The following is a 24,528-nucleotide window of genomic DNA, read 5'->3' as shown; positions in this document are numbered from 1 at the left end:
CTTAAACTCTCGCCCAAACCCGTCGGAATTACTTTGTCAATTTTGCCGTGAAACTCCGCAAACGAGTCACTTTAGAAAATCTAAAGTGTGGCTGCATATGACTGCCAGTCTGAATGGTGGGGTCTGTAACCACTGCCAGTCTGAATGGTGGGGTCTGTAACCACTGCCAGTCTGAATGGTGGGGTCTGTAACCACTGCCAGTCTGAATGGTGGGGTCTGTAACCACTGCCAGTCAGAATGGTGGGGTCTGTAACCACTGCAAGAAGTGTATTTCTGGGAAAGGTGGCAACCTCCAACCAATGCTGTCTCGTATGGCAACCAAGTACCTTTGTGTTCAGGGAAGCAGCGTGCCAAGCAAGAGAGTGTTCAGTTCAGCAGGTGATATGCTACGCTGTGAAAGGACCCGTTTGGACCCAGAGAGCAGATATGCTCCTCTTCTTGAAGATGAAAGCACAAAACTGAACTGTGATGGGATTTGTTTTCTTTCATCAAGCAAATGTTGATTTTAATGATGCTATTTGTTTTATGTGCAAGGCCGAGATCTCATGATGATTCAGGTTGAATATTGATTATACTGGGGCTATTTTCTTTTTCCATTGACAAGATGTGCTATTCACGCCTGATGGTTGATATAAATGATATTGCAGAATCTGTTTTCTTCATAGATAACGTGTTTTTCATTGTTTGTTCAGGACTAAAAGCTCCAAGTCCCACAATTGAATTTAATATTCATTTGACATGTTAACTATATAATAAAGCGCTTCATGGGAGTAATTGCAGGATGATTCAATGTTTCCCTTATGCAACATGAAAGTATCACGATATGTATCGGTTGAGTATCGGTATCGTTCAGTGGTATCGTAAAAAGTCAACGATATGCAACCCTATCTCTCTCACACTCTCTGGGTGTTTCTCAATCGCGAGTAAAGCTGCTTCAGAGCCACTATTTCAAGCATACTACGTCATCGAGTGCCGCCGAAGTACTGTTCCAATCTCCAGTATACTTGGAAATCTACCGAGCCCGGCGTACTCCGTTTGGAGAAATATCGAGGCTGCACATGAGTAGACTCCGCGGTCTTAAAATCCCCACAATGCTTTGCGCACGGACCAATTTCCCCAAATCTGTGGCGGAAGATGTAAGGAGGCGCGGCCTCTCATATGACACACACCTGCACACTTGCTAGCCTGTTCCACACTTCGTTTTCCGAATGCCAGGAAGTATTCTTGACTCGCTTCTGAAGCAAGATGCTCGGCAGACATGTGCTACCAAGCAAGCGTACTCGCGATTGAGAAACACCCCGGGCTCGGTAGATTTCCAAGTATACTGGAGATTGGAACAGTACTTCGGCGGCACTCGATGACGTAGTATGCTTGAAATGGTGGCTCTGGAGCAGCCTTCCTCGCGATTGAGAAACACCCTCTCTCACACACACACACACAGACTCTCTCTCACACACACACTCTGGGTGTTTCTCAATAGTGAGTACGCTTGCTTGGTAGCACATGTCTGCCGAGCATCTTGCTTCAGAAGCGAGTCAAGAATACTTCCTGGCATTCGGAAAACAAAGAGTGGAACAGGCTAGCAAGTGTGCAGGTGTGCGATTGAGAAACACCCTCTCTCTCTCACTCACACACACACACACACTCTCTCTCTCTCTCTCTCTCACACACAAGTGGAAACACAACAGGCAAAGACAGTTTTTGGTATTAATGTGGTCGACCAGACACTTTTAATTTCAAATTTCTTTTCAAACAATGATCGTAGAACCTGATCGCTGTCAGATGATTTAAGTAAGTACACCAAAAAAAAAAAAAAACAGAGGCCTGCAGCTCTGCATTAAACTCAGACCTGCCCTCTTTCCAATCCTGATGCTCAGAGACAAATAAAATTAAACTTTAAAAAATAAAAACATACAGCGTCGCTCAGTCAGACGTGCTCGGTGGAGAGAAAGAGAAAAGGAACAGACGACAGTAATCTCAAGATTGCTTGTAAAATTACTTTAAAATGTAGATAATATTTGTATATAGGTAGATAATGTTTGGTTGATTTTGAATGGGGGGGATAGCAATAAGAACTTAAATGCCAATACAATCAGAAGGTCTTAGCTCACTAGCTAGGTCAACAGAGAACAGTTATACATGCACTAAAAAGAAAACAGTTTTGAAATCAGATCAAATTTCTCTAAACCAAAAGGAGCCTCAAACACTAGATTGAAGTTGAATTTCATTTTTAAATAAAATGGCTAATTGATATTATTGCACATGAGCAAAAGACAGTAATACTTTAGAGCTCTGTTCATCCTCCTCCTCCTCCTCCTCTTCCTCACTGACCCTCGTTCAGGACATTCAGAAAACCTGGTGACGTACGACAAGATGTTTGAGAGAAATGAAGATTAAAAACCTCGATGTGGGTGAGAGACAGACACTTACATTGTGCTATAATGTACAGTAAATGGCTGCATAAGTGCTCTCTCTGTAAGCCTGACGAAGAAAAGTCTTTATTTATAAAAGATTTATTGTTGAGGCATCATTAAAAGTTAGCCTGTGCTATCCATTCGGGGGCCGACCGTGTAAAAATCCCCCAAAACAAACGGCACTCCCGACAGCTTCCGACGAGTAGGAGGGGAAATCTTTAAAAAAATAACGATGACGACGATGTTACCCCCTCTGATTGTGTCCTTCTGAAGATCGCTGCTACATTAAAACCGCACGTAATCATGTGCAACCGTGGAAAAAAAGGCGTTGAAGATGACTCCTCTGCACCCCCGTCTGTTTGGTTTCTTAATAATCTTTTTTTCTCTCTCTGTATTAACATGTTCCACCACCTCTTTTTGGGTGTTGATTGGCAGTGTCCAGGTCCAATACCATGGCCGAGTGATTCAGTAAAAACACCGTGGGGGGTGCAGTGAGGTGGGTTTTTTTTTTTTGGGGGGGGGAGTCTCTGGTGGATTTTCAGCTGTCTCACACCGGGCCGTTGACCGACACTTCCTGTGGGGCGGGCGTTTCCTCCCTGTGAGGACGACAGAGGAAACAGTCACACTAACAGAAAACACTCTCTCACTGAACGTGGGAGAAAACACAATCTACACAAAGACTTACACCTCTTCGTAGTATGGGTTTGAAACTTGTACGAACAAAGAAATACATTAAAATCAGACTTTTATTGGATATATGTACACCATGCTATATGTAGCTAATATTAGCCCTCATACAGGGTCAAGTTTCATCGTCAGAATACAAATAAATACATGTTTTTATGGGAAAAGAACTGTCAATTACTATTTTCTACATCAACACCATTTGATATACTTCCTGTGCATCAAGTTCGAAATGCGAACTCTCACAAACCCTCAAAACTCACCTGTTCTCTCTTGCTTTCATAAACCTATAATCCTCTACCCAGTCTTCTACTCAGGACTGTTATTATTGTTATTTATTCTTCTATTTTCTTGTTAAGAGTCTTCGAGCACTGGGAAAAGCGCTATATAAATAATATGTGTTTTAGTGGACATCTTTTTGTCTCAATTTGAAAAAACAGGCGTAAAAAAAGTTCCTCAAAAGAACCGATAAGACGGTTTTAGTCCGGCAAATGTAACTCATCATAAAATATGAATGTTATTATCAAAGCAATGCTTCTTATTTCTAAAATAAATGCATACAAATCAATGACACTTATCTTCAGAATTATCCAAAGAGTTTCAGCGCAGCATGATAGCATGTTGGCATGTTAGCATGTTTAATGTAATGAAGCTAGCACTCACTTCATGTCAGTGTGTGGGGTGACGGCTGGATCTGCAGCAGGAGGATCTGATAGAGAGAGTTTCTCCAGAGACAGCGTGCTCTCCTCACTGCAGGACACACACATTAACACCCATTAACACACACATTAACACACATTAGCACACACATTAGCACCCACATTAGCACACACATTAGCACACACATTAGCACAGGCTGCTAGTTCAAGCGTCTTTGAACTTCGTCTACATGTTGGTTCACTCTTTGTTCTGCAGCCGACCTTTGGCCCCGCTGCAAAAAAGGCAAAACATTTTCTATATCAGGCTGGACAAACAAAGCACTTAGCATTTAGCTTCGTGTGCGAGGACAAACTGAGAGACTCTGGAGGTGATCAGCTTTTACTTCTGAGGAGAAAATGATTTACCACGAACACTCAGCAGCTCTTACACAATCCTGGATAACTGTGAATCATGCGGAGAACCAAAGAGTGTTACTAATGTTTCTCACGGCCTTTACTCCAGAAGATTATGCAGCGCTGTGTGTGTGGGAGTGAGCGTATGTGTGTGTGTATGTGAGCGAGCGTATGTGTGCGTGTGTGTGTGGGAGTGAGCGTATGTGTGTGTGTATGTGAGCGAGCGTATGTGTGCGTGTGTGTGTCACATGTGCTCACAACGACTGAGGTGCAAGCGTATTTTTACTTAACTACTACAGTGAGGTGATAACAATGACAGATGAACTACAGTGTGCTTATTGTTAGCTTAATTGCTAAAAAATAGGATTTTACGACACTAAAGAAGAAAGGGTACCACTTTACAATAAGACTACCCTTATAAAGGGTTTACGAATAGTTTGTAATTCATTTATTAATTAGGTTGTGACCACTTTATAAATCATTAATAAGCTTTTATAAGACATGAGATAAACAGGGCGACTGTGACCGGTTGCTTGCCAAATAGAGAGCCCACATGTATCTGTACTGCTAAGTCTTATATTGGCTACCTAGCTTACTTCGTCTCCTTCATCAGCCAGCATCCTTGGTGTCTGTTGCTCACTGAGTTGATTCTCGCTAAGTAGCCAATATAAGGCTTAGTCATGTTGCCAAATAGTGAGACTGTGTTGATGTATGAAAATGTTATGCTGCGTTCACACCGGACGCGATGCGAATATTCACTTCGCTCTAAACCCTCGAGTTTCACCGCGGCTGTCAGCTGTGTTTACTCGCACCATTCAAACAAGACGCGCTGGCTCGGGGATACAACTACAACAAAATGAACATATTTTGGTTCTTAATGATTAATAAAGTGTTTACAACCTAATTATAAACCCTTTATAAGGGTAGTCTTATTGTAAAGTGGTACCGAAGAAAGTTATACAATTGCATTTGTTAAATACTTAGCTGTTAAGTTACAAACTTATTTAACTAAACGTATGAACGTGCAAATCTCAGTTTAAGCTCATTTCAGTCGAGTTGCAAAGCGATCCCCGGGATGTACATGACTCAAAGCGGCAAAACTGGACGAATCCAGTCATTCCAAAGTCTGTAATTACCTCAATGTGGGGATTATGTTTCAAATGTACATGTTTATACACAGAGCAGCTTTTTCGTGTATGTCTGCAGAGGAGACGGGTCAACAGGGGATGATTTGACCCCCTTGTTACACAGCTTAGTTGAATACTCGATTCTGATTGGTCAATATCATTTCAGAGGTTGTTAATACTCGATAACACACCGCTGCTAAGCATAACATCCTAGGCACGAACGATCGAGGGAGAGAAGGAAAAGGGTTAAAAATACAGAGCGGTGGACGACTGTGGAGGAAATTCTTAAGAGAAACTGATAAATGGACAAAGTTTGTCTTTTGTTATATTGAATAAAGTAATAAAGAAAGTGGAATCGATCTCAAATGCAGGAACAGAGAGGAAACAGCCAACTGGTCCTACATCCCATCATTAAACCATAAAACTCCTTTGTCCTTAACCATTTAATCCCCCTTTCACACTTCCTTTTGCCCCTCTTGAAATCTAAATCCTTAACGTACGTCTCCGTTAAACAAATACAATTCAACAGAGCAAAAGGCAATCAGAGTATAAGACTATATGTTTTAAATGATTATATGATCATTTGACACGACACTAACCTTTTTGGGTCGGCTGTCTTGATGATGACGGCGGCTGTTTCCGCGGCGACGGCTACAGTGGGAGGAGCTCCAGCCATTTTTTTGTCGTCCTCCTCGCTGTCGGACCCCCCGGAGGAGCTGCTGTCGGAGGCCCCGACGGGAGCCTTCTTCCCTTCGCCCACCGGCCAATCAGCAGCTGAGGCACTAACATCTGCAGACACACAGGAAGTGAGTTTGTTGTACACCCCTATATCCAGTCTCTGATAGGGTTACCTTATTATGAGAGTGCTCTCAGACTTGTTTGAATCTGAAATTGTATATATTTATATAAATATATGTCTGTGTGTATATGTCCACATCTGTAGCCTGTTATTGTCTCATTATACCGCACTGTGAATGAATTAAAAGTAAATATATAAGTCATCATGAACACATCTGTCCATCAGACAGAGGGCTGCTGTGCCTCCTGTCATCATTAATGGATGTCTCTTTAAAATGTGTGTGTGTGTGTGTGTGTGTGTGTGTGTGTGTGTGTGTGTGTGTGTGTGTGTGTGTGTTTATATGTCTGGGAGGGAGGGTAGGGTTTGTTTTATTTTGTTTTTATTATATTTCTGTTTGTCTGTATTATTGTTATTATTTGTAGCTTACATATGTATTCTGAATTTTGTATATTTTGTAAGTAATTGCTGTTTGTCTAATTTTAATTTTTATTATGTACTTTTAGTTATTTTTCTTTTTTTTTAAAATGCTTTTGGTTGTACATGTTGTGTATTAGTCTCAATAAAAAAGGAAGTGAGTTTGTTGTTGTTGTTGTGTTGCGGTTGTTGTCATCAGGTAAACACTCACCACTTTTCTCTTGGTTTGGTTTGGCTTGCTTTTCTGCAGCGCTACTGTCCGAGGCCACCGGGGAGCTGCACCTGGGCTCCGTCTCTGTGCTGCAGCGCAACGAGAACACAGAGGGGGGTCAGCAAGGTGGAAATACTCAAAATAAATACAACAGATATCTATTGCCCCTGAACATTTGGAAAGCACTAACCCCCAGAATAGGGACCTTTTTTCACCACCTAAAAGTGTCATATCCACCATGCGCTATTACAAAAGATATATACAACCCAACTTTTAATACTTTTTAAGACCCCGCGGACACCCTGCTTTCCTTTCCCTAACTTTTAATGTATTTTAAGTGATGTTGTTGAATGTATGCCTTACATAAATAAAGTATCTTAACTCTAGTTCCCTGGTAAGTTTTTGCAGTGAAAATGCATTTGTAGTGAAACCTGTATCATCAATTTAACCTGTAACTTAGAAGACATAGCATTTAGATGTCTGTTTTTTCTTGAGAACCGTCCGAGCAGACTTGTGTTTTTGGGTCAGCAGCAGACTTGTGTTTTTGGGTCAGCAGCAGACTTGTGTTTTTGGGTCAGCAGCAGACTTGTGTTTTTGGGTCAGCAGCAGACTTGTGTTTTTGGGTGAGCAGCAGACTTGTGTTTTTGGGTCAGCAGCAGACTTGTGTTTTTGGGTCAGCAGCAGGCTGGTGTTTCTCACCCGGAGAAAGGCTGGAACTCGGTGAAGTTGGCCCAGCCACTTCCCTGCGTCCCCGCTCCGCTCCTCGACGAGCTGTCCCACCCTGGTGCCGTTTGGGAAGCTGCCGTCCCTCCAGACTCCCTGAAATTTGCCGTCCAGCCTGGACCTTGGAAAGAACCAAGAATGAATCAATACAAGTCTTTTCAAATGAAGACAAGAGCAGATTCTGAAAGGTTTCTAAAAATGCAAGTAGCTGAACAACTCCCCTTAATTGGTCCAAAAAAATATTATTTTGTTGCTGCAAATAAAATCCAACAGCGTCATTGATCCAAGCTTTTAAGTATTTTGTTATAATGTTATGTTCATTGTGAAGCACTTTGGCTAACCCTCTGTTTTTAAAAATGTGCTATATAAATAAAGTGGATTGGAAACATCACCTCCAAACAATACACCTGAGGCCTGTACTACGAAGCTGGATTTTCTCTTAGCCGGCTAAATTCAGGGAAAGCTCGGGCTTTCCGGTCCTACGACGCTGGTTCTCTTTTTAGCAGGCTAGATTTCCATGGTGTCATGTTGTCATGAGTGGCTAACCTGCTCCGGAGCAGGTTAGGTGGCAGGCTAAGAGATCAACTCAGTGAAAGCACTGCCTGCTGACCAATCAGAGCTCCGTGTGCGGAGTTTAAAGCGATCAATTCATATGACAGGAGGAGAAAGGAAATACAGTTTAAACTGCCGTTGCAGGAAAGACGACCGGCCAAAATCAACTGACTGTGTGAACGTGAAAATTAATAGAATATCCCCTCCCATCTTCAGAGCAATCTGACTATTATAATATTAGCGTTAAGAAAGCTTACTTAAATATCTGCCACGACATAAGTAACCGGATCAGAGTAACATTACGTACAGTCCGCGGCACTGTGAGTGCAGACGTCGATGTGTCCCATTATCATTCATATCATATCACATCATAATGTATCATATATTTCCTTATTTGAGTCAGCTTCTTGAGCCGTATCTGGCCGTGCAACACTCACAGTGTCACATTCTGTATGCAGAAGTATTATTTTAAGCAACACATTAAGTTGATGAAACACTCGGGTCAAATGTAATTAAAGTCAGATCCACTCGTGTCTTGGACGGGGCAGTGATATCATAAACCTGTTAATGTACGCATTCAAACACTTTTTCTTTTACCAGCTGTATTCACCTTGCAGGTGCAGCTATGTGGCTTTTATCCTGGGTAAAGTGTTTAAGTCATGGATGTTTAAAGTTTAACTTCCTCATATTTGACTAATATTAAAGTTCACTTTTCATTCAGGAAGTATGACGCTGCGCTGTCAGTACGCTTCTCCGTGTTTGTGATTGGTCGAATGCTCCAAATACCACCCCTTTCATGTGAACGCGCACCTAACTAGATAGGACACGGCGGCTTGAGCGATCCACTTGATATCCAGCGTCGTAGTACAGTTTAGCGCCAGCGCGTATGTTTTGGATTACGCCAACCGGCTAACTCCAACATATCCAGGTTAAGTTGAACCAGCTTCGTAGTACAGGCCTCTGTGCTTCAAAACAAAAACACACACTTTTTAGTTCCTCTGTGTAAACAAACTGTTTTTTCCCCATAAAAGTTACCTGTTTTTCTCAAAGAGAGATCTATCAAAGCTGAACTGTTAGCCAAATTGAGAAACTAGTCTTTAAATTATCCTTATATATATAAATGCTGTATTAAAGGTAGGGAAGGTAAGAATGGAGAAACCAGCTCGAGTGCGCTAGAATTTGAAACTACACAACTGAAAAAAATCTGCCCCTTCCTTCAGACTTCCTTACAGAGCCCCTCCTCCAACACACACGAACGCACACATGACCAATGAGGGCACGAGATAAGTTTGTGCACGAGATGGAAGGCTGACAGGCAGGTAGGCCATCCAGTTATTTTAGCCGGGCCGGCTCACATGATTGGTCGTGCTTTTTACAGTACGGCTTCCACAGATGACATTTATTTATGTATTTATTGTCAAAGCATTTAATATATTCATTGCTATCGGGATGTTAAGAGCATTCCATGGAATATAACAAAAAGTGTTTCTGAAGTGAATTACACACCCCACCTTTAAGCTACGATGTTTGATTTAGTATCTTTTGTGGGTGTTGGTGCGCCATGGGACTTTTGTAATGAAAGAATGTACTGGAAAAAGGAACCAAAAATAAATAAATAAAAAGTCTTTCAAACTTAAGACAAGAGCAGATTCTGAACGTTTCTAAATTGCATTTGGCTGGGTATGCAAGTAGCTGGACAAATCCCCCTTAATTAGTCATGCAAATAAAATCAATTATCCCACGCTAGCTTAAACGCCGTCTCCAAACGAAACACCTGTCGCTTCAAAACAAAAACACAGACTTTTTTGTTCCTCTGCGTAAACAAAGTGTGTTTTTCTTTGTGTTTTATTTGGAAGGCAGTTGAGGCCTTGGTAGGCCAGGCTCACTTTATGCTGCGTGTCCATTACAGTTTAGGAACTGGGGCAGTAACTATAGTAACGCAGTGTAGGCGGAGCCGTGACGTCATCTTCAATGTGAACCACAAAACCAACATCAGCCGTTAGCTGTTAGCACTCAGAGCTCACAGCTCCTCATATCTGTTCAGAAACTAGACAAAAGTTAAACAAGTACAAACCACAGACTGCCTGTGTCATGGTGAATACAGTCGCTGCTTTATTTATGTCTGTAGGCCGTTGTTGTGAGTGTGGACGGTCGGAGCATATACTGCGTTAGCTTAGCCAATCTCCATTCAGAAAACACGCATTTTAAAAGGTGTATCGCCTGCCGTCTGTCTGCAGACTTGACAAAGCATTAATTCATGGTTTTTACTAACCGGTATCAGTATGTTGTTACTTCGGCATCATTTTGAAACGTGTATTACAATTAAATCACGGTCAAATATGTTCATTTTGTTGTAGTTGTAGCCACTCACGTCACTAGTTTAGCATACTCAGCCCGGTTGTTGGCCCGGAAAGAACCACGATTTTGGAGGGCCAAGAAAAACTGTGAAAAAGTACCCGTTACCCCGGAACTACGGCTAGTGGAAACTCAACAAAAAACGGGCCGGGTTTGGCACGGCACGCTTAAACCGTGCCACGCGCTGCAGTGGAAATGCGCCATTAGCATCTTGCCCAATTTCCCTTAATTGATCCAAAAGATATTATTTAGTTCTTGCAAATAAAATCCAACAGCGTCATTTTCCCACGCTAGCTTAAACATCATCTCCAAACGAAACACCTGTCGCTTCATAACTAGAACATGGACTGTTGTTCCCCGGCGTAAACAAATTGCGGTTCTCATAAAAGTGACCTGTTTTCTCAAAGAGAGAGCGATCAAAGCTAGCGACTTAGGAGCTGAACTGTTAGACTAATTGAGAGACTTTCATCAAAGTATCCTAAATGCTGTATTCGGTAAGTAACTTTTTCAGTTGTTGGGGAGCCATGGGACTTTTTTGAATGTAAACATGTACTGAAAGAAAGGTTGAAAGACACTGTTCTGATCTACCTGACTCTGATGCGTTCTGCGCGTTCTGCACGTTCTGCGCGTTCTGCACGTTCTGCACGTTCTGCACAGGCTGCTCCTCCTCTTCCTCCTCCTCATCAGATCCAGATCCGTGGTCCCGATCCCTGCCGCCGTTCTCCATGCTGCCCCTGGAGCTTTCCTCTGAGGTTTGGGAGACCCCGAACCTGTTGAGAGGGACAACGGTCAGGAGTTAGGAGTGGAGAGAGATGACAAAAGGCCAAAAATGCTTGGCGCCAAAAACTAGAAAACAGATCCAACCTTGTTCTGGATTTAGCTTGTGTTGCATAGTTCATCTCCTTCTCCTCCCAGATGTCCTCCTCATCCTCAGCGTCGTCAAACTGGCGTATCCTTTCTTTACAGCAGGCTTCAAAAGCAGCTGCGTTGGCCTGCACACAAACACACATTTCAATCAGTCAAATGCTATCAAACAATCCCCATTGGAGACATTATGAAATATGCATCTAGTCTCATTTACTCATGCTACACTAGGGATGGGTACCGAGCCCCGGTATTAAACGGGCCCCGGGGCTGAATTATTAAAGACCGTGGTACCGTTAAGCTCCGACGTTATCGGTCTTTTTATCGGTACTGGAGACATGTAAAACATAAGTCATATGTATTATTGCTACACAAACATTATATTGCAGTTTTAGTGTCGCCAACTCCGTTTCTAATACGCAAAAAGACTGCAAAATGAGTCTATGATTATTTTTAGTATTTTCGATCTTTCCAATCCAGACGAGAGATCTCTCTCTCCGTCTGTGTGCGAGGGGGCGGGGCAGTTTACACACACGCTCTGCTACATGCAGCAACACACACACACACACGCTCTGCTACATGCAGCAACACACACACACACACGCTCTGCTACATGCAGCAACACACACACACACACGCTCTGCTACATGCAGCAACACACACACACGGAGGAGATGGCGGAGAGAACGCGCTCCGAGGTGTGGTTAAACTTTACGCGTCTCGATGTGGACAATGCTCGTTACCAAAAGTGCAATTAGAGTTTAGCATGTCAGGGCGGTAACACGAGCAATTTGTCTAAACATTTATCAAAAGTGCTCCACATCCAGACGGAGAAATGCACCGGGTTCGACTGTCTTTCTAGTAGCTCTGTAGCCCCATCCACGAGTAACGTTTCCACGTCAGGTGTTATGTATGCTAGCAGCGACACACGGAGCTAACTCAATGATACAAACATGGGTTCATGATTAGAGGGAACTGAGTTAGTTAGTTTGTTAAAGTTTCAGCTATTCCGTTTACAGTTCTGTCTTCAGATTATTTAATAAGATTTGTTAAAACATTGTTGTTTCTTTTGATGTGAAATATTATATATTTAATTTAAATAAAAAGCAATGTTTGTTTTGTTCACAATTTGTTTAGTTAGTTTACCTTATTTTTTTCTCCAAAAGAACCGATAAAAGTACCGTTAAAGCACCGGGTCGATAAGCGGTATCGATAAAAGTAGTAGTACCGTTAAAACCTTAACGATACCCATCCCTATGCTACACACACACACACCAGTGTTTACAACCCAAACACATGTTGTGGGGACAGTAGATCTAATGTATTTAAATAAGTATCACTGACATTTATAACATATTAATAAAGCACTGAGTCACAAACACTTACACTATTATCATCAGCATCTAGATTGAAGTTTATTTCAGCAATTCTGTCAAATGTGGCACTGAGGAAAGAGAACCAGAAAGAAATGGGAACATGTTAACAAACTGAACGACTTTAACAACAAAACGCACAGACATGAAATCAAATGGAGTAACAGAGAAATAATAATAAAAATGTAGAGATCTGGTGCAGAGGGGTTTGATGCCGAGGGGTGAATTACATTATCCTTCAAATAATTTAACTACTTACTTGATATTTTCATCGTGCTCGCTGAACTCCTCATCATTGAAGCCGAACTGATCCACGAAGTTGGCGGTCATCTGCTGGATCTGATAGTCAGAGAAGGCCTGGGGAGGTCAAATGGCACTTTTTAAAAAGGTGATATCAGTATGGACCGAGGAGATTAATGTTTACAAATGAGTAACAGAAGTGTGAAGCATCAGTGTGTGTGTGTGTGTGTGTGTGTGTGTGTGTGTGTGTGTGTGTGTGTGTGTCTACCTGCTGGAGAGACAGGTCGTTGGGGAAGGGGCTCTCCATGTCGTCGTCTTCACTGGACGAGTGCATGTTGTGGGTGCTCACCTGCAGTGTGGAGGTTTGGAGACATTTTTATAGTGTTCAAAAACACCGTAGAGATGCCCAGCTGCCTTTTGCAACATGTTTGATATTCGGGTTGAAATTCTAATGACAGATGTATTTATGAAAACATAAAATAGAGAAAGCAAATACAAGAAATTGTGGTGCAAAATGTGTTAAAAAAAAAATCACCAGAAGAAATATGTAGGAATTTGAAAACCAGGAGGAGCAGATCTTTAGTCTTCAGTTCACAGCTTTACCCTAACTGGCATACTTATCATTTTAATGAATACAGTACCACTTAAATGCAGCAAATCATTGATTTCATGCAATGCAAATGGCCTTTTGCAATTTAAAAATATCCCTAGTTGTGTAAATGTGAAGATTTAAAGCCTGGCAGGGACCCATTAGGCGCTTTCACTACAAAAAAGACAGAACTCCATCTCCCGTCTCGCACCACACACCAAGACGGCCGTCACGTTGGCACATTTCACTTCTTTCTTTCAGAATGAGGCGAAAAGTATTAAAAGAGGTGAAAATCACTCCAAGTCTGGGCATGTTGAGAGCTGTGCATACACACAAGGGGAGTTAGTCGGTTCGTAAGAGCCAGCATGCGGGACCGGCTTTACAAGGTTTCGGTGAGTAACACGAGTGTAATGTGTAACGTTAATGACATCACTTACGCGACTCTGGGATTTGTAGTCTTTCTAGTTGCGTATTTTTCATAGTCTTTTCAGGGGTTAAATTGGGATTTGATATGTGGGGGGGCTCTGTGTGGTGGGGGGGCTCTGTGTGGAAGGGGGGGGGGGGGGGGGGGGGGGGGGGGGGGGGCGGTCGAAGATCTCATGATTTTACCTTAAGGGCTATACTGTATATGAGACCCTAAAGCAACTGCTCCATTATCTGTATCAAATGCAAACATTGATGCCACCAAATGACAATACAAATAGAAATTACTTAATTTGAATTCATTTACATCTTAAATTATTAATGTACACACCATTTTTTTTACAAATATCCAACCTTCAAATTGCTATTTTAAATCATAATTGCTCTGCACACTTGCTAGAGAACATTTTTTTATGAAATCTCAGTTATAGGGCTGCGAGATTATGGCCAAAAGTATGCTGTACATTTCACTGTAAACGATTGAATCATCACCAAAAGTCGATGTTATTATGAATAGGGATGCCAGTGATTTTTCGAATATTCGTTACAGTCTCCATAATCGAAAATTATTAAAAAAATTCGATTTTATTTATATATTTTTTTATTATTATTTATGTTTTTCTTTTTTTTCCTGGCTTAGTTTCAACCAAAATATAGACTAATGATAATAATAGTAATAGTATTAATAATTGTAAATGGCCATTGGTCACACTGACCATTGGCCACACTGACCGATCAGAACTCAGCTTTATGCACACACACACACATACATTTAGCTTGTTTTAGGAAATGGGCTCCGTGTTACAGGACGGGTCGCGTGGTTTCGCGCCTCAGCTGCACTCTCCTCAATGAGGAGCAGCGGAGTCCGGGCGGAGGGGCTGCGGGCTGCAACTCCTGATCGGAGCAGAGACACACGCTCACTAAGCCAAAAAACTATATCCGGTCACAGAGATCTGCTATTTGAAAGTAAAGTCAACATACCCTAAATAAAGTCTATATTAAGAACGAAAAAAGTTTTAATATATAGTTTTTTGTATATGACAAATTTGCGAGGGTGATGATGTCAGAGCATCGTCCTATGTGCCGGGGCTTAGCCCCGGACAGCCCCGGCCCAATTTAACCCCTGGTCTTATATTTCAACAGTTTTACGACAAACTGACTTTTTTGACATGGAAATCATCTTTAAGATTGACAAACATCATATGTGTAATTCGTGGCACAATTCAAACGGGATCGAAAGATAATCTTTCTCTCCCCATTGACTTCAATACATAATTTTTCCGAAATAAGGTCCCATGGGTCGGAAGTAGAAGGGCGGGACTTCGCCTCTCTATACGCCGTGAAGTTGTTTGCGGCCTGCCAGTAAACCCAAAGCAGAAGAAGAAGAAGTGACGTCAGCGGCTTCATTTGCCTAATCCTCCCTCAGGGACTTATTCCGGTTTGAACGCGATCTGCTCTTTATTTCATCGGGAACTAAAGAGTTCTAAGTACGGCAAAGTACTTAGTGTGAAAGCGCCTATTGATGTCTTGACAAAAACACAAGACATCAATGGGTCCCTGCCAGGCTTTTAAAACTACAAATGTGCAACAGACTATTAGCTTCAAGGGGAACATAGAACATGTGTTTGGGTCAACATACTAGTGATGCATCAATGCCAAAACCCCCTAATTTCCCCTGATAACGCTACATGTTTAACATGACATCTGTGTTGTGAATCACCAGGAGGAGAGCTTGAGAGCTTAGCTACTAGAAAACAGAGCTAACAGCTAACGCTAACCGGGGTACTTTATCATGGGTTTAATGGGCAAAGGAAAATGACTGCAAAGTTACCATGATGTGTTCAAATGTGATCAATACACAGAGAATTATTACCTTTTTTACTTGCTAACAAATCATGTATGCAAAAACTATTAAAAGGAGTGTATACTGAAGTACTCTGAATTTATTGTTTAACATTTAAAAAAAACCTAACCCTTTGGACCGTGGTATTTAATCTAAAATGGTGCAGTTTCACTATAGGTATGAACTAACACATCTCTTGTATTGTGATCTTCCTACCCTGTTGTTGTCAATCCATTTAAATAACACTTCCGAGTTCTTCTGTTGCATACATTCTTATATTTATTTCAAGACACATTTGAGAAGCTGGTAACGGCTGCTCGCTGCCGTCCTGATTAACTGGCTGCTCTGAACACAGTGGGCATAAACTGGAGGAGGAGAGGAAATAAGAGGAAGTTAAAACATGGTGCACAAGGAGCTGATTGATGATGGGTGAAACCTCACCAGCTCCACCGTGTTCCTCCTGTTGGTTTCTCTCAGGGTCTGGTCCACGAAGCTCTCCCAGCGACCTCTGCAGTCTTCTGGCAGCTCTGAGAGACACACGGATATTATATTTCAATCACTTTGCAGTTAAAGGTCCCCTATTATACTGTTTCTCATCAATATATTATAGGTCTCAGATATATCCAGAGCCTGTCTCTGATTGGCTGAAACACCAAACAGATCATTGTATCATCCCATAATCCCCTCTGTTTCAGCCCTGTTTCCAAAGTGCTGATTCTCTGTCTGTTACTTTAGATGAAAATAAGGAGCCCCTCCCCACGCCCCTCTGAGAGAGATTTGGTTACAAAGAACACAATGGTGCTCTAGGAGGAGATTCAGGTGATAAGGGGGGGGGGGGGGGGGGTTACCTTGGTTGGTGATGGGTTAATGGTTACACAAGCCAAAAGAGAGAGAATCTTTTAACACAGAGGGTACACATGTTGATTTTGCATAATAGGTGACCTTTAAAATGGTAACAAGTGTGATTAGGACGACTGTGACGCGTGTTTACCTTTGATGAGGTCACTGATCTGGGCCTGTACTGGTCCTTTCTCCAGGTTTTGGACCACCATGTTGGCAATTCTGGTCAGGTGACCCATGTTGCCTCTCCTTGTGCCGCCTTCACCCCTGAGATTTACAAATAGACACACTTACAATCACCTTTACCTTTACCGTAATCACAGACTCAATGTCAATAAAAAACATGCACTTCCAAGATTTACATGTAATCCATTAAATATATTAGGTAAGTATATGTATGTAAGCAAAGAGCAGCACTTTTCACCTTCCTTGTTAACCTATAAGAGTTAATAAAATACAAATCAACCCTTAAGATCTTGAAGGACCAGGAAACCCCTTTGAGATTATGCAAAATAGGGATGCTCCGATCGCCAATTTTGGCGCCGATCGCCGGAATCAGTATCGGCCGATACCGATCGCCGATCCGATCGAGTGGGTGGGGCCTATGGGGATCTTCCATTTAAAGTGATGTTTACAACTCATGGGGCTCATTCACTGGCGCTTCCACAAACAACAACCAACATAACTATTACATTCAGATGAAGTACATTATTCAAGTTTAGTTAACTTTGGATAATAACACGGGAGAAATGAGCGGAAGCGCTCTCTCCCCCTCTCTCTCCCTCTCTCCTGACAGCCTGTCAGTATCTCATGCAGCTCACTGATCCAGTAATGAGTGACCCGACAGTGAAGAATAAATATATTTATAACTAGTTTAGCTAGTTCCAGAGGTAGATCAAATAGCTAAGTGTGTTAGGTCTAACTCTTATGGCGCATTTCCACTACAGCGCGGTTTAAGCGTGCCGTGCCAAACCCGGCCCGTTTTTGGTTGCGTTTCACTTTCCACTAGGCGTGGTTCCAGCTAGCGGGTACTTTTTCACAGTTTTCTGGCTCTCGAAAAATCGTGGTTCTTTCCGGGCCAACAACCGGGCTGAGTATGCTAAACTAGTGACGTGAGTGGCTACAGCTACAACACAATGAACATATTTGACCGTGATTTAATTGTAATACACGTTTCAAAATGATGCCGAAGTAACAACATACTGATACCGGTTAGTAAAAACCATGAATTAATGCTTTGACAAGTCTGCAGACAGACGGCAGGCGAAAAACCTTTTAAAATGCGTGTTTTCTAAATGGAGATCGGCTAAGCTAACGCAGTATATGCTCTGACCGTCCACACTCACAACAGCGGCCTATACAGACATAAATAAAGCAGCGACTGTATTCTCCATGACACAGGCAGTCTGTGGTTTGTACTTGTTTAACTTTTGTCTAGTTTCTGAACAGATATGAGGAGCTGTGAGCTCTGAGTGCTAACAGCTAACGGCTGATGTTGGTTTTGTGGTTCTCATTGAAGATGACGTCACGGCTCCGCCTACACTGCGTTACTATAGTTACTGCCCCAGTTCCTAAACTGTAATGGAAACGCAGCATAAAGTGAGCCTGGCCTACCAAGGCCTAACTATACCGTACTAAGCCGTGCTAGGCCCTGCAGTGGAAATGCGCCATTACTGTGTGTTCTGCTCCGCTCACCGGTCCGTCACAGCGGGTGGAGCTGCAGGATTTCTGCTTCACACACACGTTGCATACCGCTATTTTATTGTCATTTTCGGACACCTTAAAATACTGCCAGACTGGTGAAGCCATTTTGGCGAGCTTGTTTTGCCGCGCAGAGAGAAAAGTGTCATGTATTTTACGTCATCATTTCACGTCATGCGATCGGCATTTTTAGAGAGCACCGATCGATCGGCAGAGAGCGAGTATCGGCCGATATCGATCGGAGCATCCCTAATGCAAAATGTAAAATGCATCCCAAATTATGGAGAACAAGTATTTGTTTTGTGACTACACAGGCATTTATCGTTTAGTTACCTATCAGCAGGATATGCATGAAAAATATGCAGCAAAAAAGGTCCTTACTGTATTTTGTCATTCTCCTCCCAGGCGTTAAGGATTCTCTGTACCAATTGACACTTTTGGAAGAGCTGAGGGGATGAAAAAAGACAGATAAGGAGAATGTGAGTGTGGAAATACTTCAGGAAGAGCACCAAATCCATGCAAACAAAACAGCAGAGATGTTGAGATAGTTCCCAAACTATGGACTCTCTCCCCCTTCACATCCGACAGTCTGACACAATCACCACATTCAAGTCCTTCCTCGAAACCCACCTGTTCAGATCAGCCTACTCACTGTAGTGCTCCCTATCATCTGTTTCCCCTGAATAACCTGCTGTGCCTATCATTTGTGTCCACTTTAAATTGTCTTCTCCATGATGGTATGTTTGTGTTTTTATCACGTTCTGTTGCTTTTACCTCTTAGAATATTTAACAAATGTTACGGTGTCCTTGGGTGTCATGAAAGGCGCCTTAAATCAAATGTATTAAATATTATTATGTGCAGTATGGCTCTTCTGCAGCTGCTTTAGCGACGTACATGTGCTACGAGGGCGTTGTGGAGGGAGGTCTGAGGGTCGATGGTCGTGCCCGTCTCCGAGGTCTCCTCCTGCCCCTCAGAGTTTGGTGCTTCGGGCTTCACGTCGTGGTTCTGGAGAGGCGGGCTGGGTCGCTCCTCTGAAGAAGAGGGATGGTTCAGGATGGCCGCCACACACAGCTCCACTTGGAAGTGCAAAAAGTTATTCCAGGAGTATTTGAAGAACAGATCCTGTTAAAGAAAGACGGGAGGCAAAGTCAGTGACATGTGTACAGACAGAGAGATTGAAATACCGTTTCCCACATTCCCGAATACATATATATATATTACAAAGATATATAAAAATATGTATATCCTATATATACACAATCAACAGACACATGTATACATATGCACACATTAAGACATAAATAAAAGCACAACAATCAATATGTACAAAATAACAGTGACATCAATAACTTGGGAAATGTAAAATGCATACAAGGTGTAATAATATCAGGTTAAAGTATTTTAGCCAAATGACTTTCCCCCATGTTGTTAAAGCAGGGCAATACTGGAAGTCTGTCCAATTGATCAGAATACCTTTATTCGTCCCAAAGAGGGGACATTTACAGTGTTACAGCAAGTAAAGAGCCCAACTATTAATTAATAAGCATGCTTAAAATATTAAAGATAAAAAATTACAATTTACAAATCCAGTTACAGTATTTAGATAATCATTTAATCTGTTAAGTAATCCACTGATTAAGCTTGGAGTTAAGTGTTTGAGTCGCCTGTCTCCACACACACACACACACACACACACACACACACACACACACACACACACACACACACACACACACACACACACACACACACACACACACACACACACACACACACACACACACACACACACACACACACACACACACACACACACACACACACACACACACACCACACACACACACACACACACCACACACACACACACACACACACACACACACACACACACCACACACACACACACAACACACACACACACACACACACACACACACACACACACACACACACACACACACACACACACACACACACACACACACACACACACACACACACACACACACACACACACACACACACTATTGGTCATGTCTGAGCGGGCTGCACTTTGGTCAGGTGATGCGATAAGGTAATCAGTGCTGCCTCATGACCAACCTAGTGCAAATCTGATTTTTTTTTTTTTATATATTCAAAGGTTTTATTGTCTTATGCACATAGCTAGAGTGTAGAAATGGCAATGAAATTCTTCTGACCTGAGCTCCTCCAACAATGCAACATATATAATAAAATACAAAATAGTCAGAGATGGCAAAAGTACACGCATCCTTTACTCAAGTAGAAGTACAGATACTCGTGTTTAAAAATACTCTGGTGAAAGTAGAAGTACTGACTAAACTTCTTTACTCAAGTAAAAGTAAAGAGGCTTTGAAATGTACTTCAGTAAAAAGTACCCATAACTAGCAGCTGTTTTAAAGAGTACCTGACCTCCCTTTATATTAATAGAACAATAATGTCATTGTTAGCTAATGAATGTTTCCATGCTGAACAACGGCAACATGACAACGTTTTCATTGGTCCCTCTTCTTTAGAGAAGACCAGGAAATGATGGATACACGGATCGTGTTCAAATCAATAGGCACGCAATGACTCTAAATAATAATGATCACGCCACCAAACACACATTCAAACTAAAGGAACCAGCCTGTTTGGAAAATGTAAGAAGTAGAAAGTACAGGTATTTGTGTTCAACATGTAAGAAGTAGAAAGTACAGGTATTTGTGTTCAACATGTAAGAAGTAGAAAGTACAGGTATTTGGGTTCAAAATGTAAGAAGTAGAAAGTACAGGTATTTGGGTTCAAAATGTAAGAAGTAGAAAGTACAGGTATTTGGGTTCAAAATGTAAGAAGTAGAAAGTACAGGTATTTGTGTTCAACATGTAAGAAGTAGAAAGTACAGGTATTTGTGTTCAAAATGTAAGAAGTAGAAAGTACAGGTATTTGTGTTCAAAATGTAAGAAGTAGAAAGTACAGGTATTTGTGTTCAAAATGTAAGAAGTAGAAAGTACAGGTATTTGAGTTCAAAATGTAAGAAGTAAAAAGTCATCAGAAAAATAAGTATTGGAGTAAAGTACTGATACCAGAAAAACGTACTTAAGTACAGTAACAAAGTATTTGTACTCCACTACTTCCCACCTCTTAAAATAGTGCAAGAAGTATATAATATATAACACGCAAACAGACTGAGGCATTCTTCTAAAACAACTTTTTTTTTTTAAAGAGGTATGAGGGCTCAAACAGCCAGGTTTTCCTACCAGTAGTAGGTCCATGGTGGTAAGGTTGCAGAGCTCCTGGCAGATGGTGAGGGCGCTGGTCTGCAGCAGCGCAGCCACCAGCCGGGCCACGTGGAGCCGGGCGTTCCCAAGAGGCTGCTCCAGAAGGCCCACCGTCGTCAATATTGCACTTTTCTGTAGAGGGAATGATAAAGCAGATGTTTTATACCAACACTCAGTAACCCTGGGTGTATTTAATTATCTTTTTATTGTGATTTTGGTAAACATTCAGACATAACATACATATAACATACATACAACATACACCCCGGCGCGTACGTAGTCAAATGTGTGCAGAATAGTTACAATACATTACATGTTACTTGTCAGACGCTTTTATCCAAAGCGACTTACATACTCAATACTGTGGGCAATCCCCACAGGAGCAATTTGGGGTGAAGTGTCTCAGGGACACAACGACATGCTGAGTGCAGTGGGGTTTGAACCTGTGCTCCCCTGATCCGAACACCAATGCACTAGACCACTGCGCCACACGCCTCTCGTGCATATAACATACATCTCTCCATGGGTGACAATCTCACTTTAATCATGGAGCAAGATATCTATGTATATCTCAGCTTACATACCAATTACTTAAATAAAAGCACAGAGAGAAAATGTATAAGAATAATACATTATAGAGGGGGGGGGTGCCATATACATTGTTGTTTTTTTTTGTTGCCTTCTATGAGTTTATTAGTTCTAATAACCGAACCACAGATGGGGAAACAAGACTGTATGAAAGTAATATATACTGCCAATTCATTTATACATCAGCTACTTCAGTAGATATGAGGCTAACATGCGTCAGCTGTTATTATCTCCTTAATGCTGTACCTTGGGGGGATCCAGAAGAAGCTGCTGGAAGTCCTTTAAATGGGGCTCAATGGCATTTAAAATACTGCTGTTGACAGTGTAAGACCTTTCATAACCCTGAGAATACAGATCCATCAGCCCTTCCAACCTGCGAGACAATAAACAATCAATGAAAACTTTATTTATATAGCATGTTTCAGACGCAAAGATAACTTAAAATGCTTCACAAACGAAACACAGACAATTTAATATAATAAAAATAAAGACTTTCTCCCCCTTCCCACATAGATTTATGATTTAAAAAAAAGACTTAACACCAACACAGCACTAAAAAAAAATAGGAATAAAATAATAATAATAAGAAGAAGAAAATGCAGCGTAAACATGGCGTGTTGCTATAGCAACGCCTTCTGTAGATAGATAGATAGATAGATAGATAGATAGATAGATAGATAGATAGATAGATAGATAGATAGATAGATAGATAGATAGATAGATAGATAGATAGATAGATAGATAGATAGATAGATATAGAGAGAGAGAGCGAGCGAGAGAGCGAGAGAGATAGAGATTTGTACCTAAACAAAACACAAGTCTAACACCAAGCGTTTAAATCAGCACTGGTAGCGATATTTTATACTTCATGCTATTTACACAAATGAAAAGCTGAGAGTCCACAGATTCTATTGGTATAAGTTGAATCCCTGTGCGATCAAAACTCACTGTTCTACATGATAAATAAAAGAACATTGTACCTTGAAAATCAATAGCGGGTAAATTTGACCCAAGGCGGTTTTAGGTATACAGCGACCTCTGGCGGTTATAGTGTTAAACAAATATATATAAGCATATAGGAGCACTTTTTACTTTCTTTGTTAACTTATAACAGTCAATGAAAATGAACCCTTAAGTTCCTGAAGGACTAGGAACCAAAGGGACCAGAATGAACTAAGCAACGTTTATAATTGAAATGCTTGACAGGAAACCCTTTGACTCACCCAGACCTCCTGGTCTCCAGTAGGGTAAGTAGCACTTGAGTTCCGTTAACAAAGGAGGCCTCACTCCTCTCGCCCTCAAACATGTTCTTGAGGAGCCCGGCTACACTGTCCTGCCTGAAAGATAAGAATAAATAAACAAGCTGGTGATGACACGTAATAAGGTGTGGCAAAATCAGTGTGTAGGTGAGATGCTGTACACAGGTGAAGGGCACAAAATGAAACTTGTACAAAAACAAAAGCTGTTGTCAAACAGGCTCTGCCAGCAAATCCTTGCACACACACAACAACCTCATAAAATAACTTTTCAAATCGAGTGTGAGGATAGCATAGTTGGCTTACAATCCCAGCTTGTGTGGACATGTAGGAGCAGACATTTTAAAAAGTCCTACCGCCAAACACTTTCCAAGAAGAAAACACATAAAAAAAAGGGCCTTTCAATTATGTGACGCCATTAATCGGCAGGAGACAGGAAATACATTTTCAGTAGCTTAGTCATCAAACAAAGCCAAGGTGTTGCAGAAGACTTATTGAAATTATAATGATGGGTCTCTGGGTCCGGTGTGGAAAATTGTCTCGAAAGCGCCCTCTAATAGTTGTCAAAGTAAAAGCCTACACCTTTAGGAAGAAGGATTAACGTTTTGTAAGCACATGTATGTTGTAAAGACAAATAAGCCTTTTCACCTCCTTGAGATTTAACCCGATTGACCTCAAATGTGTTAGTCATAGTGCCTTTATAGTAATAAAAAAAGCTTTATTTGTACAGCACTAGGTGCAGCTCAAAGTGCTTTCACAACATGGCACACATCACAAATTAAAACAGAGAACAAGAAATTCACTCCAGGTCAAAAGTTCAAAACCTTCTTGCACACGTGCAGCTTAGACCCCATTTACACGGGAGCACAAACGTACCGAATTCGTTATCAAAAAAAGTCTTCCGTTCACACGCACTCGGCTCATTTAACGTGTCCGTTCACACGAGACCACTGGAAACGCTGTAGTACATATGGTACGGCCACGTGTGAACGAACGGGCTATACGCGAGAGAAAAGTAGCAGATACAACCCGGTTCGTTCTCGTGTAAACACCGCCTTAAAAAGTCAACAAGGTATAACAATAAAAAAGTAAAATGAACAATGACCCAAAGGTTCACGACAGAGGAACCTTTGTGTGCCTAACATCATCCCATTTACAGGACACCTACACAAATGACAAAATGTAATGAGTGCCAAAA

The 24,528-nt window shown here is 41.6% G+C and overlaps 1 protein-coding gene across 2 annotated transcripts in view; it reads right to left on the bottom strand.

The window, feature by feature from the left end:
* Positions 1-1,698: 1,698 nt before the first annotated feature.
* ppp6r2a (protein phosphatase 6, regulatory subunit 2a) overlaps positions 1,699-24,528 on the bottom strand; it is a 29,477-nt gene continuing 6,647 nt past the window's right edge. Inside the window, exons 8-24 of one of the 2 annotated variants that reach the window (XM_034131213.1) lie at positions 23,298-23,411; positions 22,321-22,447; positions 21,466-21,618; positions 19,100-19,327; positions 18,586-18,650; positions 16,655-16,770; positions 16,105-16,190; positions 13,077-13,157; positions 12,828-12,925; positions 12,582-12,639; positions 11,196-11,323; positions 10,920-11,101; positions 7,401-7,545; positions 6,702-6,790; positions 5,877-6,066; positions 3,762-3,848; positions 1,699-3,010 (exon numbers count right to left, since the gene is read on the bottom strand). In XM_034131213.1, the coding sequence (XP_033987104.1) occupies positions 2,962-3,010; positions 3,762-3,848; positions 5,877-6,066; positions 6,702-6,790; positions 7,401-7,545; positions 10,920-11,101; positions 11,196-11,323; positions 12,582-12,639; positions 12,828-12,925; positions 13,077-13,157; positions 16,105-16,190; positions 16,655-16,770; positions 18,586-18,650; positions 19,100-19,327; positions 21,466-21,618; positions 22,321-22,447; positions 23,298-23,411 (1,996 nt within the window). In that variant the 3' untranslated portion in view covers positions 1,699-2,961. The remainder of the gene's footprint in view (positions 3,011-3,761; positions 3,849-5,876; positions 6,067-6,701; positions 6,791-7,400; positions 7,546-10,919; positions 11,102-11,195; positions 11,324-12,581; positions 12,640-12,827; positions 12,926-13,076; positions 13,158-16,104; positions 16,191-16,654; positions 16,771-18,585; positions 18,651-19,099; positions 19,328-21,465; positions 21,619-22,320; positions 22,448-23,297; positions 23,412-24,528) is intronic. The other variant, XM_034131214.1, reaches the window with a different exon arrangement.

This window comes from Trematomus bernacchii, unplaced genomic scaffold (genome assembly GCF_902827165.1).
Source record: "Trematomus bernacchii unplaced genomic scaffold, fTreBer1.1, whole genome shotgun sequence".
NCBI classification, from domain to species: domain Eukaryota; kingdom Metazoa; phylum Chordata; class Actinopteri; order Perciformes; family Nototheniidae; genus Trematomus; species Trematomus bernacchii.
The sequence above is the reverse complement of the archived record's forward strand: the minus strand, read 5'-3'. Positions and strand labels throughout refer to the sequence as shown.